General features: G+C 37.4%; 1 protein-coding gene across 3 annotated transcripts in view; it reads right to left on the reverse strand.

Moving 5' to 3' along the window:
- Window positions 1-16,726, reverse strand: part of prrc2c (proline-rich coiled-coil 2C) — a 60,551-nt gene continuing 43,825 nt past the window's right edge. The window contains exons 21-35 of one of the 3 annotated variants that reach the window (XM_031899937.1): window positions 16,418-16,606; window positions 15,593-15,844; window positions 13,117-13,209; window positions 12,396-12,497; window positions 11,716-11,968; window positions 10,368-10,571; window positions 9,807-9,928; window positions 9,294-9,412; window positions 8,101-8,332; window positions 6,371-6,478; window positions 5,252-5,458; window positions 4,998-5,104; window positions 4,690-4,822; window positions 2,623-2,859; window positions 1-1,967 (exon numbers count right to left, since the gene is read on the reverse strand). In XM_031899937.1, the coding sequence (XP_031755797.1) occupies window positions 1,692-1,967; window positions 2,623-2,859; window positions 4,690-4,822; window positions 4,998-5,104; window positions 5,252-5,458; window positions 6,371-6,478; window positions 8,101-8,332; window positions 9,294-9,412; window positions 9,807-9,928; window positions 10,368-10,571; window positions 11,716-11,968; window positions 12,396-12,497; window positions 13,117-13,209; window positions 15,593-15,844; window positions 16,418-16,606 (2,634 nt within the window). In that variant the 3' untranslated portion in view covers window positions 1-1,691. 3 annotated transcript variants of the gene reach the window in all.

Below are 16,726 nucleotides of genomic sequence, written 5' to 3' on the forward strand. Positions count from 1 at the left end.
TTTTTATTCAGAGAATACTTTATTAGTTTCTGTAATCAAACCCGAATAATGTAAATAAAGAGCTTACATATTTAATACAATGCATTTTATCTTTTCCCTGGTCAGACTGCGGGCAAAAAAAAATTCTAAGATTGGCTGTGATTTTCTGTACAATGCCATAGAGATTAGCGTGGGATGCTCATTTGACTGGAACCCAATCTTTATTCTCAGACAGACATCACAGCTAAAAAAAGAACAAAGGTATATATATTTATATATATATTAAAAAAAAATACAACTATAATGCAGCGTCTTCTCTAGCTGCACATTCTCTGTACAGCAACTCATGTCATTATGTGCTCCAGCAAGAACACAAGATCTGTAACCATACGGTCACTGCGGAGATGGCTCGGCCACACCAGGGTAACAGCAGCCAGCAATATCACCAGCAGTGAGAGACTGGTCAGATTTAATAATATGAAATGGATCTAAGGACTGGGAAAGTTGCAGGATGTGTGGTTGAGAGAGTTGGGTTGGTTTCGCTCACTACTATGAGCAGCGTTGCTGTTCTTTATAAGAAAGGAGACAGGCAACTTTCACACTCCAAACCGCCCCATTATCATTTCCAATCAACAGAAGAAATCTTAGGATAAAAACACCTAATGCAACATTTCTTTTCTAGCGTACAGTCCTGCTCTGCATGTGGAACAATAAGGAAGATTCTTTTTTCCCATTTAAGTTTATTTTAAAAAAAGTCACCTTTTTACTTGATTTTACTTTTTCAGCAGAAACAAAAAAAAACAAACAAACAAAACAAAAATAATATCTGTGGTCTCAAAGAGGTCAGATTATTTAAAGGTACAGTATACAGAATGATATCGTTTTGAAACATTTAAGACAGCAGCAACATTGGCATGGATTAAATTCATCTAGCTTAGTGATGTTGGGATTATTCAGCAGCTAGGCCACATTCTGTGACACTTTTACACAGCAGACCATTTATCAGGAGAAACCCAAAATGTCTTCGGTACAGAGGAAGCATGAGGACATTAGATTGGTTTGTGTATGCACCTCAACTGCTTAATGTCTTAGATTTCTGCCTGTATATCTAACAATGCAATAAGGCTTTTAATAAACTTGTCTAATTTGTGTTTAAGGAGTCAGAGGCTACCACAGGATTCAAGGATGTAACTCCCATTGATACGGGACATAAACACATTCCTATGAACCCCATAACAGGGAGAGAAAATCAAGTGGTAAGAGGAAGCCAACAGTGTATCCCTAAACAAGACCATAAAGCGTGTTTGGGCATACATTTATAGTGTTGTACTCAAGCTCACTCTATGTCAGCGTGGCTAATGTAATAGTAACTCCACTGACAGGATAGCATTCCTTACCAACTATACATTAATGTAAGCATTTAAGTGGTGACCTGTCAATTTGTAGGGGGGTGAAGTAAGCCAGCATTTTAGTTCTACACTCTTAACAGCAACAGAAATTCTGAGCAAAACATGAACCATCTCATCAAAACAGCTTGCACCTCTCAGAAAGGGCAGTAAAATTAGACACTGCCCAACTCACAAATCAGCTAACTAAATGTCTTCTAGTTCCACTCCTATCTTTAACACCTGCTGTGTCTTTAAGTAAACAAAAGTAATATTTTGATACACCTCAGCATAATGTTCCCAACAAAAGCCACACAGAATTCAACACTATGACTTAGTCTCCTCTGTCTTGATGGCTTGAGGTTTAATTGGTCCAGTTCTGATGGGCTTTGTTGAGGTTGCCACTGCAGCTGCAGCCAATGTGGCTGCAGGTGCTGGATTTTCCTCAACCTTCTCCTGGGTACACACTGAGGGGTCAGTCATGGTGTCGGAAGGCTTAGTGGGGCCTGGCATGGTCTTTGGAGGTTTCGGACCAACAGGTTTACTCTGCTGATGCTGCTGTTGCTCAAAGAAACGGTGTGTTGATTGTAGAACCTCTGCTCTCTGTTTTGCCTTAAGAAAAAGCAGAGATAAAGACAAAACAGATGTGCTCCGTGAATTAAAATGTGTCAAAGTAAAATATCTATTTAATTGTCATTTCCTATATTACATTCCTTTCCTCAAAAGAGCAAAAAAAATGCATATATTGTATTCACTTACAGATATTTCTGAAAGGGTTTTAAGAGACGCATAAGTAAAAAGCATAACAGAATAATATACAACTTCATAGTTGGTGTTAATTCTTTATAGTTCTAAAATTATGTGCTGCCTTCTGGTTTGTTCGTTTTCAAATGGGGGTCAACAACCCCAGCAGCAAAGCAATTATTGCTCTGTGAGGCTTCACGTGTATTGCTTTTGCGACTTATTAACCATCTTTCTATTTGGGAGCTCTCCTATTTAAATTCCAGTCTGTCAACAAAACCACTGCCTGACTGCTAGGTAAAATTGGCCCTAGAAATAAGATAACTGCTGAAATTTCAGTCTAGAGAGCTGATAAACAAAAAAATAAAAACTGGAGAGTAATTGCAAATTGACTGTATAAAACACAAATTTATTCTTAAGGCAAACTGTGCTCCTTTAAGTAAATATACACAGGAAGCTACTAAATTATTAGAATGTATAAAAGCTCAGCTATTTAAAGCATTCTAACCACACTGACCTTCAGATCCTGCTCAGCCTTCATAGCAGCATGTGCTGGCGTAACACGCACCCCTGAAGGTGGGGCAGGAGGGGCCCGTGACACATGATGAAGGCGAGGATGATTCATCAGGCCTGTGGGCATTTGTGGTGGCATCTGATTTGGTAGACCCATGGGTGGGCGCTGAACTTGAGGCTGAAAGGTATTTGGATGGGGTGCTCGAACCAATGGCGGGACAATATTGGGTTGAGAGAGGATCTGAGAAGAAAGGAGATTGCATATGAGCTCAAACTAAAAAAAAAACCAAAACAATTTATGAAAGAAAGACAAAACCCTAGCCTAAACAGACATCACTATAAAAACAGAAAGACATTTTTAATCCATTTGTGTGGCAAGGGATAAGGATCTTAAAGGTTTGCCTGAATAATTAGGTAAGACAGTCAAAGAGGAAGTTTAGGAAAACTAAAAATTGGTAAGAACTAAGGTTCACCCGTACGTTTTTTGTTTTTTTTTAACTGGTATAATGTAACTTTTTCAGGTAATAACTTGTATAAATTCAATCTACAATTTCTGCATGGCAAAGCAAAATTGATGCCAAACATGCAAAACTAATAAACTCCAACCAACCAGGAAGTACAACCAATATACTCCAAAACACATAATATACATGTAAAAGCATCAAAAACATGTCAATACCAAAACCTCAGGACTGAAGTCTAAACTGTCCCCCTATTAGCAGAAGCTCACGGCAGTACAAATAGTGTTTTTCAAGGCTTAAAAAAAAAACAACAACATTCAAACACAAGTTTTTTGGCCAAAATCCACTTGTGACCACTAGCACCAGGCAAGTTCCAGTTAAGTAAGAGACAGACTAAATGACTATATCCAGGGTCCTCACTGCCAGAAAAATGTTCATGACGGGTGCACTCAATGTGCCATGAGCCTAAGGGGGCCTCACCATATTATCTTATATGTCAGTCAATCATGTCAAAAGTTAGCATGTGATTAGACTAATATCAATTTATAAGATCCCATTGAGGTCAATGGGGACTTGACTTTGGGGGCTAAATTGTCAGAAGGCCCAAGCTGCAGCATGTTGCAACTCTACTTGCAGTGGGATTGAATTCTGTCAAATGTGTCTTCCAAGACTGCACAGTACTCATGCACAGAATACACTAGCTGGACTAACTGCAATCTGACTATACATCAGTAAGTTTGAAAAGACCCTTGAATTATTGTAAATAGAAAACCAAAATTAGGAAAGAAAATGTCTAGGGCTATTAATGATAAATATTATCATTAAACATACTATATTAAACATTATCATTAAGCATTAAACATACATTCAGAATGTAATTATTTTCCTCTAAGAAAAGTACAATACAATTCTTTAGCAGAGGTCTAACTCACAGGGGCAGTTAACTTAAACAGGTTAATTGGAACCCTTTGGGCTTTACTGCACCATGTTTATAGACCACAAGGAAAAATATATTTGGCAGTATTTAGTAGCTTCAGCCAATGGACAGTTTAATATGCTATTTGTATTTTTTGTCAGGTTCCAGACTGATATCTATAGTTTTAAATTATACCGTAAAGTACTCCCACATGACTATGATGTAGCATTATTAGCCCTCAACTGCTTTTTGGTATCTATCTTCTGAAAGAATATTGTTTCAACAGTGTTGCGTGCATCAAAATTTCTTTAGTCCATGTTACTTTGTGCTCGGACCTTTTCTACACCCCATCTTTAGCACCATGCCCTTAGTTTCAATACCCTGCACTGTATTTAGATCAGCAATCTTGCCATAACTACATCACTAATGCCAGTAACATTTAACAGGTAGATATCTATTTTCCAGTTGCAAGATTTTCTGATATTTTACATAGGTGTCAGTGACTACTTAAGATATGGATCCTGACAAAAAGTTCTGAATGAGCACCTCCAAAGACCAATCTGTAGAGTTACAAAGAGCTAGCTAGACAGCAGCCACAATAACCGTAAAATCAAACCACTAAGTGCGATAGCACTTATTAGCACTTTTTACCACAGATCAAATTGTAGATGTTGAAGGCAGCATTAGATGTTACCTGTGGTGGGAACTGTGTGGGAAATGGGGGCTGACCCATCCGGACACTGGCTGCCGAAGAAGTAAACTGGTGCTTCTGGTAAACCAGACTATTTATTTTACTAGACTGGCTATTTGGACTGGTAGAACTGGCCCTGAATGAGAAAAAACAAATGCACATACAGTTAAGACCAAAAAAAACCCTATTTTCTTGTGAGTAATACATTTATAATATACACAAAGCATGGTACTCCTGTTGTGCTAACCCTGTCCCCACAGGCAAAATACATCTTGCTTTTGCTACTTTACATAAAAAGGAATCTAACTTACCGAAAAGGACTGGAAGTAGGAGTGGTGCTACGTCCTGCCACAGGTGGTGTACCAGGCTTTACATGGTCCAGACTAGTACTGTAAGGTTTCAGGTCCATATCAGACATCTAGAATTGAAATGCAGTAGATGAGAATAGTGCAGTAAAGCTATTATACTTTTACTTGAGAATGTAGGCTTTCCAGTACCCTACAATAGTAGGTACCAAATAATCTGAATACATAAAGACAAATTTTAGCATATGTAAATTAACAACCTTTCCAGGGGCAGCAATCATGCCATGCTGACCGCCTGCGGGGATAAGGCCTCGGTAAGCCTGGCTCACTTGGCCTGTTCTAGAAAGGCTCTGGTGCTGAGCTTGTGGTGTTGGTGCAAGAGCCTGAGATAAAGCAATGAGAGGCTGCCCAGGTGAGGAGCCAAAATTTGGCAGTGACAGCTGTGATCCCTGTAAAGGTACCGTCATCTGCAAAGGAATTAAAAAGAGGAGTATAAAACACCATTGATAAAGATATGTTAATCACATTGAGAATGCCACATGCAAAGGGTCCAACATTCTAAGTATTTTCTGAAGTTAGGTCATCAAATTTCCACCAAACCAAGCAAGGAAATGCTTGTGCCAATATGTTCCAGCTTCAAGCAGTACAATTCTGACAATTTCCAACCCGTTCTGACATGTCCTATGGATTACTAAAAGATACTTTCCCATTTGGGCACCAATTGGAATAGAGCTGAAAATACTTCAAGTAGTATTGTAACTGGTTCTTACAGATAAAATATAGCAAACAAGGGAAAGTTGTGCTTAACACTAAATTTATATTCATTAGGCGGGGGTACAACGAGGCTGTGACCATAAAATTCAATTACAGGCAACAACAAAAGGTCCTCTGCGCTCACCCATTATCAATATACATAGGACATTAAGACATTCTGTGCATTAAGCTACCAAGCAATGCCTTCCCCTTTAAGCAAAACATGGGCTGGTCTTGTTCCAGTCTTACTGATAAGAGTAATAAGTTTTCTAGGGGAAAAAATGTTGCCCTCTTCCCTATATGCTGGAAGTAGCACTACTGGTCTTGCAGGGCACTACTGTGCACTTGCAACAAATGCTCTGCCCTATAGGACACTGCATTCCACATAAACTACTTCCACATAACCGGAGAAGGGGATGATAGAAATGGGCCAAAATGTAAATTGGAAGGTAAGAGTATTGTGCAGGGAGGTGCTAAATAGAGCCTTAAATGAGAAAATAAACTTAGGATAGTTATGCACCTTAAATTTTAGGGCTTCTGTACCAGCCCAAGTCCATCACTGCCCTTTAGCAGTAGTAGCCCCCATAAGAATACATATGATAACTGAAAATAACTCTACTGCTCACCTGCTGAAGTGCGGTAGGTGACTGGGCGGTGCTGTAGAAGTTCGTTTGACTGGGTTGCTGTACTTGCCCAGAATAAATGTTTGAAGGCTGGCCCAAACCCTGACGTGTCTGTAAAAACATGGAACAATGTACTAAATAAAATCTTCCTGCAAAATTTAAACTGAAAAGCAGGAATGACTGCTCTTGGCCTAAAAGTTGACATTTAAGCTGAAAAGCCTCTATCATAAATGGTTATGAAATAATAATAGAGGGCAGCACATGCACAAATTACAAGTGGTTTAGTTTATCGGTTCTCGGAACATATGCACTTGCTCCATAATTTAAACACCACGGCAGGAGATTCCAAGTACTAAATTAGTATGAGGTTGTGCATAGAGGCCCACTAGTGACCAAATTAGCTAACTCAATGTACTCTTGGATAACTTAAATCATTTCTATTTAAAATACATTAAAAATTATATTGACCCCATATAGATAGGCTCTAGGCCAATGATTATGTGCAGGGTAACCATGAAATGCATTAGGCTATCATATGGGTTCAATATAGTTTTTTAATGTATTTGAAATAAATGATTTTTGCAAGAGCACATTTTGAACATATGCACTTATATGACAATTTATATGCACATCTGCAATTACTACATGTGCAATTATCATACCTTAGTAGGTGCTGTCTAACAGGTTGCTTAACTAAAAGTTGACAACATAATGATTACCAGTGGAACTATGCTATCACTATTTGTAGGGTCTTATTAGGGGAAAAAAAACAGCACAAACACTATATGTAGTCTTATATATGGAGACACATATAAACATATTTAGTTCAGTTTTTACGTAGACATAACGGATTTCTTAAATTGAAAGGGAAGCATGATAGTTTGTCCCAAAATCATCACTTTGCAGCAGGAAAAGTAAGGAAGGGGTTCACTGTCTGTCAGCCTTAGTGAGGAGGGTAAATGTTCCTTAGGGTGAAGACACAAAGAGCTACTTTGTAGCAGCTACTTTTTAAGGCAACTGAACGCCAGAAAATTCCCTGCCATAGACAATACTGAGAATTGTCTCTGTCAAAACAAACGTAGAGACAATTATCAGTAGATGATCAGCATTGTCTATTTTTGTAGTCATGACAAGTAGCTGCTACTAGTAGCTTTGTGCTTCTTCACCCTTATGAGCCAGACAGACTATCATGGTTTCCTGAGCAATTAGTCTGTGTAAAAAAAAAAATTATATTTGGTAGTTTAGATTGTATTCAAGCACCTTTATAAGCACAACTGAATAAACTCATGTAAAAAAAAAATAATAGGGGGATATTTTGTCCCACTTTTAATATGAGTCCAAAGAATAGGGCTTGTGTGGAACTTCTAATCTTAAAGTGTCATTTTTTTTTATTGTAACACACACATAATTCCTGTGATTGAAAGAATGTTGCTCTTTTTAGGAAAAGACATGAAAAAGTTTTCTGATCTAAGAAGAGCAACATCCATCTACTGGCCAGGTCTTTAAAGGAAACATGGACTACTCCCCCACTGTTTTTCATCTGTACTGTACATCCGTTTTTATATATGTCCTCCCAGCTGTAGAGTTGGAAGAACTGACCAGCAGGTGGTGGTATAACAAAATTCATTATACTGGTTTATAAACAGTTTGAAGACTTTAAATTAAGTGTCAATTTCAAACGTGCTTAGAGTGTGCACATTTATTGTTTCATGAAGTTTACATACACCACTTACCTGTAGAATATGTGTATCAATTAACTGAGATCCACCCAAACCAGACTGGCTCAGCTGGTGCTCATACAAGATAGGGATTGGTTGTGTACTAGTGGTCTGTTGATAGGCCAAGCTGGACTGTGCTTTAGCTAGGTCTTGGTGCTGCACACCAGGGAAATTATGTAAGGCAGCTCCAGATAGGACTACAGGAGAGGGTTGGGAAAGGTTATTCTGCAGAAAAGCTTGCTGTGACCTGAAAAGCAGATACAAATTGATTAGCAAGTGATGAGGGGGGAAAAAAAACATAACTCCTCCTAGGTCATATGATATTTCACCATTTTGTTTCTGATAACAAGACATTTTTTTTTTTTTTTTTTGCTCTTGTCCAAACTTTTTTAAAATGTCTTACTAATATCAAATTCAAAAAGAGCATATATTTTTCAGAAAAATAATACAGTTTTGACATTTGATATCTTATCTTTATAGGTGTTTGTAATTAAAGGGGGCCTATCACCAAAAGAAATCATTTAAAGGACAAGAAAAGTCAAAATCAATTAAGCACACTATTAAAGCCCCCGTTCCCCTCTCCTCGCTCCTGCAGATACCAACCGGCAATCACACCAAGGGGGTTGGTGTGACTGTTCCGGTTGGTATCTGAAGGGGGAGCGCCTGCTTGTGCTGCATAGGGCCGTTTACGCATGCGCCGCCTACAGTCCTGGTTGTAGAGTGGTTGCAGGAGTGACGCATTATGGAAATCCTCTTTACCCAGCTCAGCGGGTTTTTTTTCCTGTTTGGCTTCTGATCATCTGAATGATTGCAATTTGGTAAGACTTAAGGGCACTATTTAGACAACTGAAGGTATGCCTGCAGCTTGAGATTAACTCTTTATTGGCCTTTCCTTCTCCTTTAAATCCTTTCCTATCTTGTTAGTTGAGCAAAATAAACTTTACTTATAATATATAAATGAATTACATTTTGTTCCTTCAAGTCTTGGAATTTACAATCACAGAAAGCAGTCAGGCACCATAACTATTATTAATTAATTAATTTTTTATCATCCAAAAATCTTGTGTATGTGCCAGAATACGGGACTTAATGTCCATGCCAAGGCAACACAATTATAGAAAGTGAGGAAGGAGGGGGAAAATGAGGAGTGCTAAATGGAAAGTAAAAATAGTGGAGTGCCCCAGAATTTTGACAGAAGCTTTACTTACCTGTAAGGTTGCAAAGATGGGGTGAACAACTCCTGTGCCTGAGACACTGCTGGGCCAGGTGCTAAACCAAGCTGGGCTTGATGCTGGCTTTGTAGAGGGGCATATATGGGTATTGGGATCTTGAAAATATTTTAAAATATATAGAAAGATTAGACTTGGAAAAGTTAAGGTAGCCCAAAATATACCATAACCTTAAAAGGACACAAATACAACCCAGTAATTGTACACACATATATATATATATATTTCTTATGGAAATACTTAAGAGGTGAATGTTTAATTACTTCCATCTTTCTTAATTTTCTCTAACTTCCATGATGTTTCTCTAACTATCAGTGATCAATGGCTTTCTGCTTTATAACCTCCCACAACCCTCAAGCATTACAAAACTCTTAGAAGAAGCTTCAAGTTGGTGCTACTATGTTTCTGTAACAAATTGCCATTTCTAACTTCATTTCTCAAAATCAGGTGCACCATTTGCTTTATGATGTATGGATAACATTCACAACTCACCTGGGAGAGCCCTGGTTGAAATCCCTGCTGCTGGGTAAGAGTTGGTGGAGCTAGTCTGGCATGCTGAGTGTTAAAAAGGTGACTTGTATCCATATAGAATGCAGGAATTTGTGCAGCCGGCCCTGTGTCAAGATTATAACAATTCTTAAGAAAGGTTCTATAGCAGAGGAGAAGTTTCAAGAAACCTGCTAAACCTAATTTTAGCAGACGTAATTTTAAAAGTGCAGACTTAGTATTATTTGACAAAGCACACAGGGCATTATAATTGTTGGTGTTACTGGTCCTTTAGAAATGGATAAATTCTTCTCTCCTGTTGATAATGTTAAAGTAACATATGGAAGCAAGAAGCATTATATTTGAATTAGAGGCCAATAAACAGTTACACAATCCCCAAACTCCAAATAGATTAGGTAGACACTATCAGACTAAGTCTTGAAATAAGGGAAACTGAAATAAACCCTAAGCTTTTTGTCTTGTTTGTACAAAAGAACTACCTAGTGTCTAAGAACAATTCAATAAGAACACTTTAGACTTTATTATTTTCTTCAGTATATCACTTACCAGCTGCAGACTGGGAAACATACACCTGAGGACTCTGTTGCTGTGCCATGAGTGAGGGCAAACAACTCAGCTGAGAGAAGTGGCTGGCAGAGGCCATGTTGCTGCTGCTCTGCAGTTGCTGTGGCTTAACCTTGCAGATGTTTGGGGGGTCTGATGTTGTAGTAGTTTTTGTGCTAAGGGAAGAAGTTGTGTATGTTCCAGTTCCTAGAAAGTGAGGGAAAAGAGCTACAATTTAGGAAAAAACTGGTGTATGAGAGACAGGTTTCATTCACCAGTAACACTGATTAATGCAAAAGACATGTATGGAGTATGGGTGTAGAGGTGTGTCATTACTTATTTATTATGCCATTTGTACACAGACATGGTAACAGTGGAGGTACACATCACACAAATCTAACTGAAGGCCCACAGATGTATCTTTTTGTGGCTGCTGCCCAATGCCATCACATATAGCTCTCAAACAGCTGTCTGCAAAATCATATTTTTGAGATGAAAACAAAAGGGTAGGGGGAAGGAGAGCAACCGAGAAATATAAGAAATGCAGTCAGAATGGGAAGGTAAAGAAATGGAGAAGAAAAAAAAGAACAAAATTAGTGTAGGGAAGAAAGTAAGAAAACAAAAAATGGAAGTGGTGGGGGAAAACAAAGTTTAATTTGTCAAATATGTAAACTATGCTATTATAAAAAAAAAAAAAAAAAAAAGTAGTGGGAATACATATGTCTAGATGACAGAACTTCCCTGAAACCTATATCATTAGTGGAGTAAAGCTGGCCATACATTTACGTATACATTGGGCAGACAATCCTAAGCAATACTTTGGATATGCCTTAAATACCTTGGATATAGGTCAGGTCTGTCAAAGTACCATGTCGGCAAGACTATGGTACATCAGTAGAGGAAGAAGTAAACATGAGCCACAGATCCCTTTCAATTCCCAGTGTTCTGATCATTTAGTTTATCAGCACATACAGCCAAAATAATAAAAAAAAAAAATGGATGCCACAACATGTAAGCTTACTCATTTGGGCAGGTCAGTGCAAGAGTACCAGTGTAAGGCCAAGAAATTGTGTCACAATAGATGGTGGCCATACATGCATACAGCTACTTGCATGTTATCCATGAATACAGCACATGATTAATTTGATGCTGCACATGACTGGCCAGTGTATGACCACATTTTATGAAATATTCACTTCTGTGATACACCCTTAGTTACACAAACATGTGCCTGCATTAATCATGATGTATCATGTATTCATAGATATAGATAAAAAAATATATATATTTATATATTTTATCTATACATACATACATAAACAAAGATAATAAAATGCTATATTTAGAGCACCTGATAAAGAAGTTGTTGGTGTTACAGAGGCCACTGGTATAGGAGGCATAGATGCACTTGAAAATGAGTTGTATGGTACATTGGTTTGAACGGATGGTCCAGGATTCCCACTGCTAGAAGAAACACCGCTATTAGAGCTGCTTGCAGGCCCCACTGCAGATGTACTGGTGATTGGAGGTGCTGCAGATGTTATTGGGGAGCCTTTCTCTGCAACATTTGGAGAGTTCTCCCAAGCTTTGCGAGCAGATTCCATCTAAAGAACAGCACAATCAACCAAACTGGTTAACACTATCCAAAATAGCAGCTGATCAAAAATACTTTGGCAATAGTTTATTGTAAACATCTCATCAAAAATTATTACAAATAAAGGAGTCATGGCTCAAAACTAATCAATTACGTGAGTGTGTGTGTGCGCAAAGAAATACCAAGAAATACAGAGATAGTTTGCCCTGGAAAGAAAATCAGCCTTAGAATAGTTAGGTGCATGCACACTGCTAACCCATATATACAATGACATAAAAAAGGGACAAAAAATTAAAGCAAAAGTGAAAAAAATAAATAAGCACACCTGATATTTTAAACACATTGGTTTGAGATGTATGAACTTCTCTGCTTTTCTTATCAGTTAAAGCTGATCAGTAATATAAAGATTCTTCCCTGAAAAGATATTCTGTACCTACCTTGAGTGTAAGATCCACAGTAGCAGGAGACACTGGTGTCAAACTTGAGCTCTGCTGAAGGGTCTCCCTTCGTGATATGGGAAGAGTATGGGGCAAAGGTACCTAAGAAGCGAAAAAACATTTTTAATTTTTATTCTTCACTTATATAATACTAAAATATTCCTGTAGCACATATACAGTATACACTCCCAGGTGACTTCTAATATTGTCACTATATATATATCTATATCAATACCTGTATTGAATATTATATATATTTAATAGTGACATATTGATCTCTGTTATATATATATATCTCTATATCTCTCTAAATATATATACAGGTATAATATGTTATCTGGAAACAAGTTATCCAGAAAGTTCCGAATTACGGGAAGACCATCTCCCATAGATCTCCCCATCTCCCATAGATTATAGGCAAATAATTCTAATTTTTGAAAATGTTTTCCTTTTTCTCTGTAATAATAAAACAGTACCTTGTACTTGATCCCAACTAACATATAATTAATCCTTATTGGAGGCAAAACAAACCTACTGGGTTTATTCAATATTTAAATGATTTTTTGGCAGACTTAAGTTATGGAGATCCAAATTACGGAAAGATCCCTTATCCGGGTCCTGAGCATTCTGGATAATAGGTCCCATACCTGTATTTATATATAAAATTCACGAGCCATGAACTTCCTGTAAAGGATATTGCATGCACTTCCAGTAAACTTACATTGGGCACCAATCCTTGTTCCATTTTTGTGCTGCTCGGTGCTGAATTGTTTGGAAGAGCAGTAGAAGGGCTAGTGTAATCTGTTACGGATTCCTGTGGAAGAAAGATGAAAACAATTAAGTATTTTGCACTGCAGTGTAATGTACGTGTTAAAGGAACAGTAACACTACAAAATAAAAATGTTTTAAAATAATTAATATACAGGTATAGGACCCATTATCCAGAATGCTCGGGACCAAGGGTATTCCCGGATAAGGGGTCTTTCTGTAATTTGGATCTCCATACCTTAAGTCTACTAAAAGATCAATAAAACATGAAATAAACCCAATAGGATTTTTTTGCATCCAATAAGGATTATTTATATCTTATTTGGGAACAATTACAAGGTGTTTTATTACTACAGAGAAAAAGGAAATCAGTTTTAAAATTCTGTATTATTTGATTAAAATGGAGTCTATGGGAGACAGGCTTTCCGTAATTTGGAGCTTTCTGGAAAACGGGTTTCCGGATAAGGGATCCCATACCTGTATAATGTACTGTTGCTCTGCACTGGTAAAAGTTGCGTGTTTGCTTCAGAAAGACTACTATAGTTAATAGAAATAGCTGCTGTGTAGCCATGGGGCGCAGCCATTTAAATTGAAAGGAGGAGAATAGGCACAGGTTACATAAGAAGATACCAGATAAAATGTGTAGAATACAATGGGAATCTATGCTACTTATCCGTTATCTGCTTAGTAACCTGTGACTTTTCTCCTTTTTTCAATTTAAATGGCTGCCCCCATGGCTACACAGCAGGGTATTTATATAACTGCAGTAGTTTTTATGAAGAAAACACACAACTTTTACCAGTGCAGAGCAATAGTATAAAATATATTATATATTTTTATACACTTTCATTTTTTGGTGTTACTGTTCCTTTAAGTCAGTGTTTACCAAAGACAGGACTCCCATGATGAATTTTGCAGCAAATATTCAGTTTTTGCACTTTTCTTACACAATGCTGAACATTAACCTAAATTCTGGAATTAACACCAAAACCTCTTTTTTTTGTAATTAAGGGGCCCATTGACTAAGGTTTTCTGTGAAAAATTTCTTTTCGAGATTTACATATGGGGTTTTTTTTACAAAAAACCACAAACATTTCAGATTTATAAAGCGTTACGTGACTTATTTTTGACTGATAAAAAGTATGCCAGGTTTAAGCTGGCGAGAACCATTGAGTCCTATGGAGGCTCAATGATGGCTTGTCCTCAACACATTTGTAAGGGGGAAGTTAATCACCTCATTGTTTTCTATTTCACACATTTTCAAGGGGAAGTTAATCCCACATTGTTTTCTATTTCACTCAGTCTCAACTGAAACACATTGTTTTCCAAGAATGAGTGCCAATGCTTCTAAAATGGCTGCTGGAGCAATTGCTATTTGGGAAAAATAAAGAGATACATGGAAATGAATGGCCATTTAAATTTGTCGAGTTTCTCGAATTTCTCGGCTGGAAAAAAAATTGTAATTTTTGAAGAAGCAGAACTGTAAAGCATACAAGAACTAGGTAAGTTAACAGTGAAAACAAAAGATAGTAGGACTTGGTGTTAAAGGGTCAATATACACATTATACACAAAACTGCTAAGCAAAAATAAACACAGCACATAAACAAATAAATACAGCATCTGTCTACACAGTCAACTTTTAGGTTAAGAAAAGTTACTTAAGGCACTTAAGTATGGATTTTTTATAACCTTACTACTATCAACCCCCCCACCAGAAAAATGATTTTATTGCAAATAAAAGCAATATATATATTATATTTTAGGTTAAGGCTGTCACATGGGGCGGATGAAAATATTAATGTACTCAAAGCTGATCTCACTGTATTTAGGGCTGTGTGTATTAATAATGGTAATGGGCTCTAAGCAGTTATCAGAGGGCTGTAGGGCTCGCAGTGGTAGTGTGCTTAAAGCACTTTTTATTAAGATGCATTCATTGTAAATTTACAAGTATAAAGCAATACTTCAGGCAAAAAAAAAAGACTTACTATCAAAAAACAAATGGTTAAAAATTTAGTGTCTTGTGTCTTATTAATGGAAAGGAGAAGAAGAGAAAAGGAGGTGAAGTGTGGCTTGAAAGTCTGACTGGTATCTCTAAGGGTACAAGGCTTTAACCCTTGTTTTACAAAACAGTTGTACAGGTCTAACTGTGGGAGATGCAAATGAATTTTGCCTCGCTCAAGCCTCACGAACCTGTTAGATTGATTACATTGTTTATTTGTTGCATACACAGTTGCCCATTTAGGCTTTACAGCATTATTAGTGTAGGATTACATATTTCATGTCATGATAGAAAAAACAAATCTTTGAATTATTTGAATTTAATTAGTTTTGAAGTAGCATTTTCTTTATAAATATGCTACATTAGAGTTGACATAAAATCACAGGACGTAAAGGGCTGATGTAAGGTACCAGCTTTAAAAGTAAATACCTTAGCAGTTGTTCCAAATTCAGGCGCTGACACAGACAACATGTTGCTAATATCTGCAGGCACTTCTGTAACAGTCTTGTTTTCCTTTGATGGCACAGGCTCAGTTGTCCGTACAGTTGCTAATGGCTTTTCCTGTGTCTCTGGCTCCACCTGCTGCTGAACTTCCTTAACCTTACGGTTTTTCAAAGAGCGCTCTTTACCAATAGGTCCTGGCTTGTACTCTTTACTGAGAACTACACCAAGTTCTGGAATCTGCACAACGGATGCATGAAAAAAGGAAAAATGTACATATTTAATAACAGCTTATATACCTTTTCTTACATTCAACTTATGGTCACATTTATAAAAAAATACCATTCAGAAAAACACCTCTGATAATGTCCAACAGATGTGAACTACGCCAAGGTAGCCTTGCAATACGCTCAAATTTTGAAAAAGTACTTGTTTGATACAGTATCCTGCAGTGTATTCTGTATATTGGTATTCTTTAAATGTGCACACAAAACCATTTTAGAGTGTGTAGAGCCTTGAGAATCCTCTGATAAAGTGGCAGCCTACTCAGCAACAAAGCTGAAAAGCCAGTTTCAACTACAACGTAACTATTTATATAAATTTTGTTCAGCTTCTATGCTTTGGGCCTATAACGTCACCAAAGATATCATCAGTACAAATATATTAAAACTGTGATGTCAAAGAGTCCACGGGCAAACACAGGGCCATAACAATGCCTTGAAAAGTGCCATCTGGCCTGAAGCCCTCCACGGACAGCCATAATTTATATTAAACAGAAGATTTTCTTACAGTAATTTTATTACTGCTAATTACCTTTTGTGTCTTGATAGGACCAGCACGAGGTTGCTTTTGCCTTTGCTCCTTTGGTTCTGGAAGAGAGTCAGCTGCCTTCTCAGAAAGAGATGATGTTCCTTCATTATCACTGCTGCTTGATGCTGGTGCACCAAACTGAATAGTTTCCATTGCCAAGTCCACAGTACTCTCTTGTCCATTCTTAGAGGCCTATGAACAAAGATCTTAGTTTAGAAAGAGACCATCTTCAACACCTCAAGTGGCCTGTGATATATTGTTGACATGCAACTCCCAGACATACTATTTAAGGACCGGACATAAGTTTGGTAC

Source organism: Xenopus tropicalis, chromosome 4 (assembly GCF_000004195.4).
Source record: "Xenopus tropicalis strain Nigerian chromosome 4, UCB_Xtro_10.0, whole genome shotgun sequence".
In the NCBI taxonomy this organism is placed as follows: Eukaryota; Metazoa; Chordata; class Amphibia; order Anura; family Pipidae; genus Xenopus; species Xenopus tropicalis.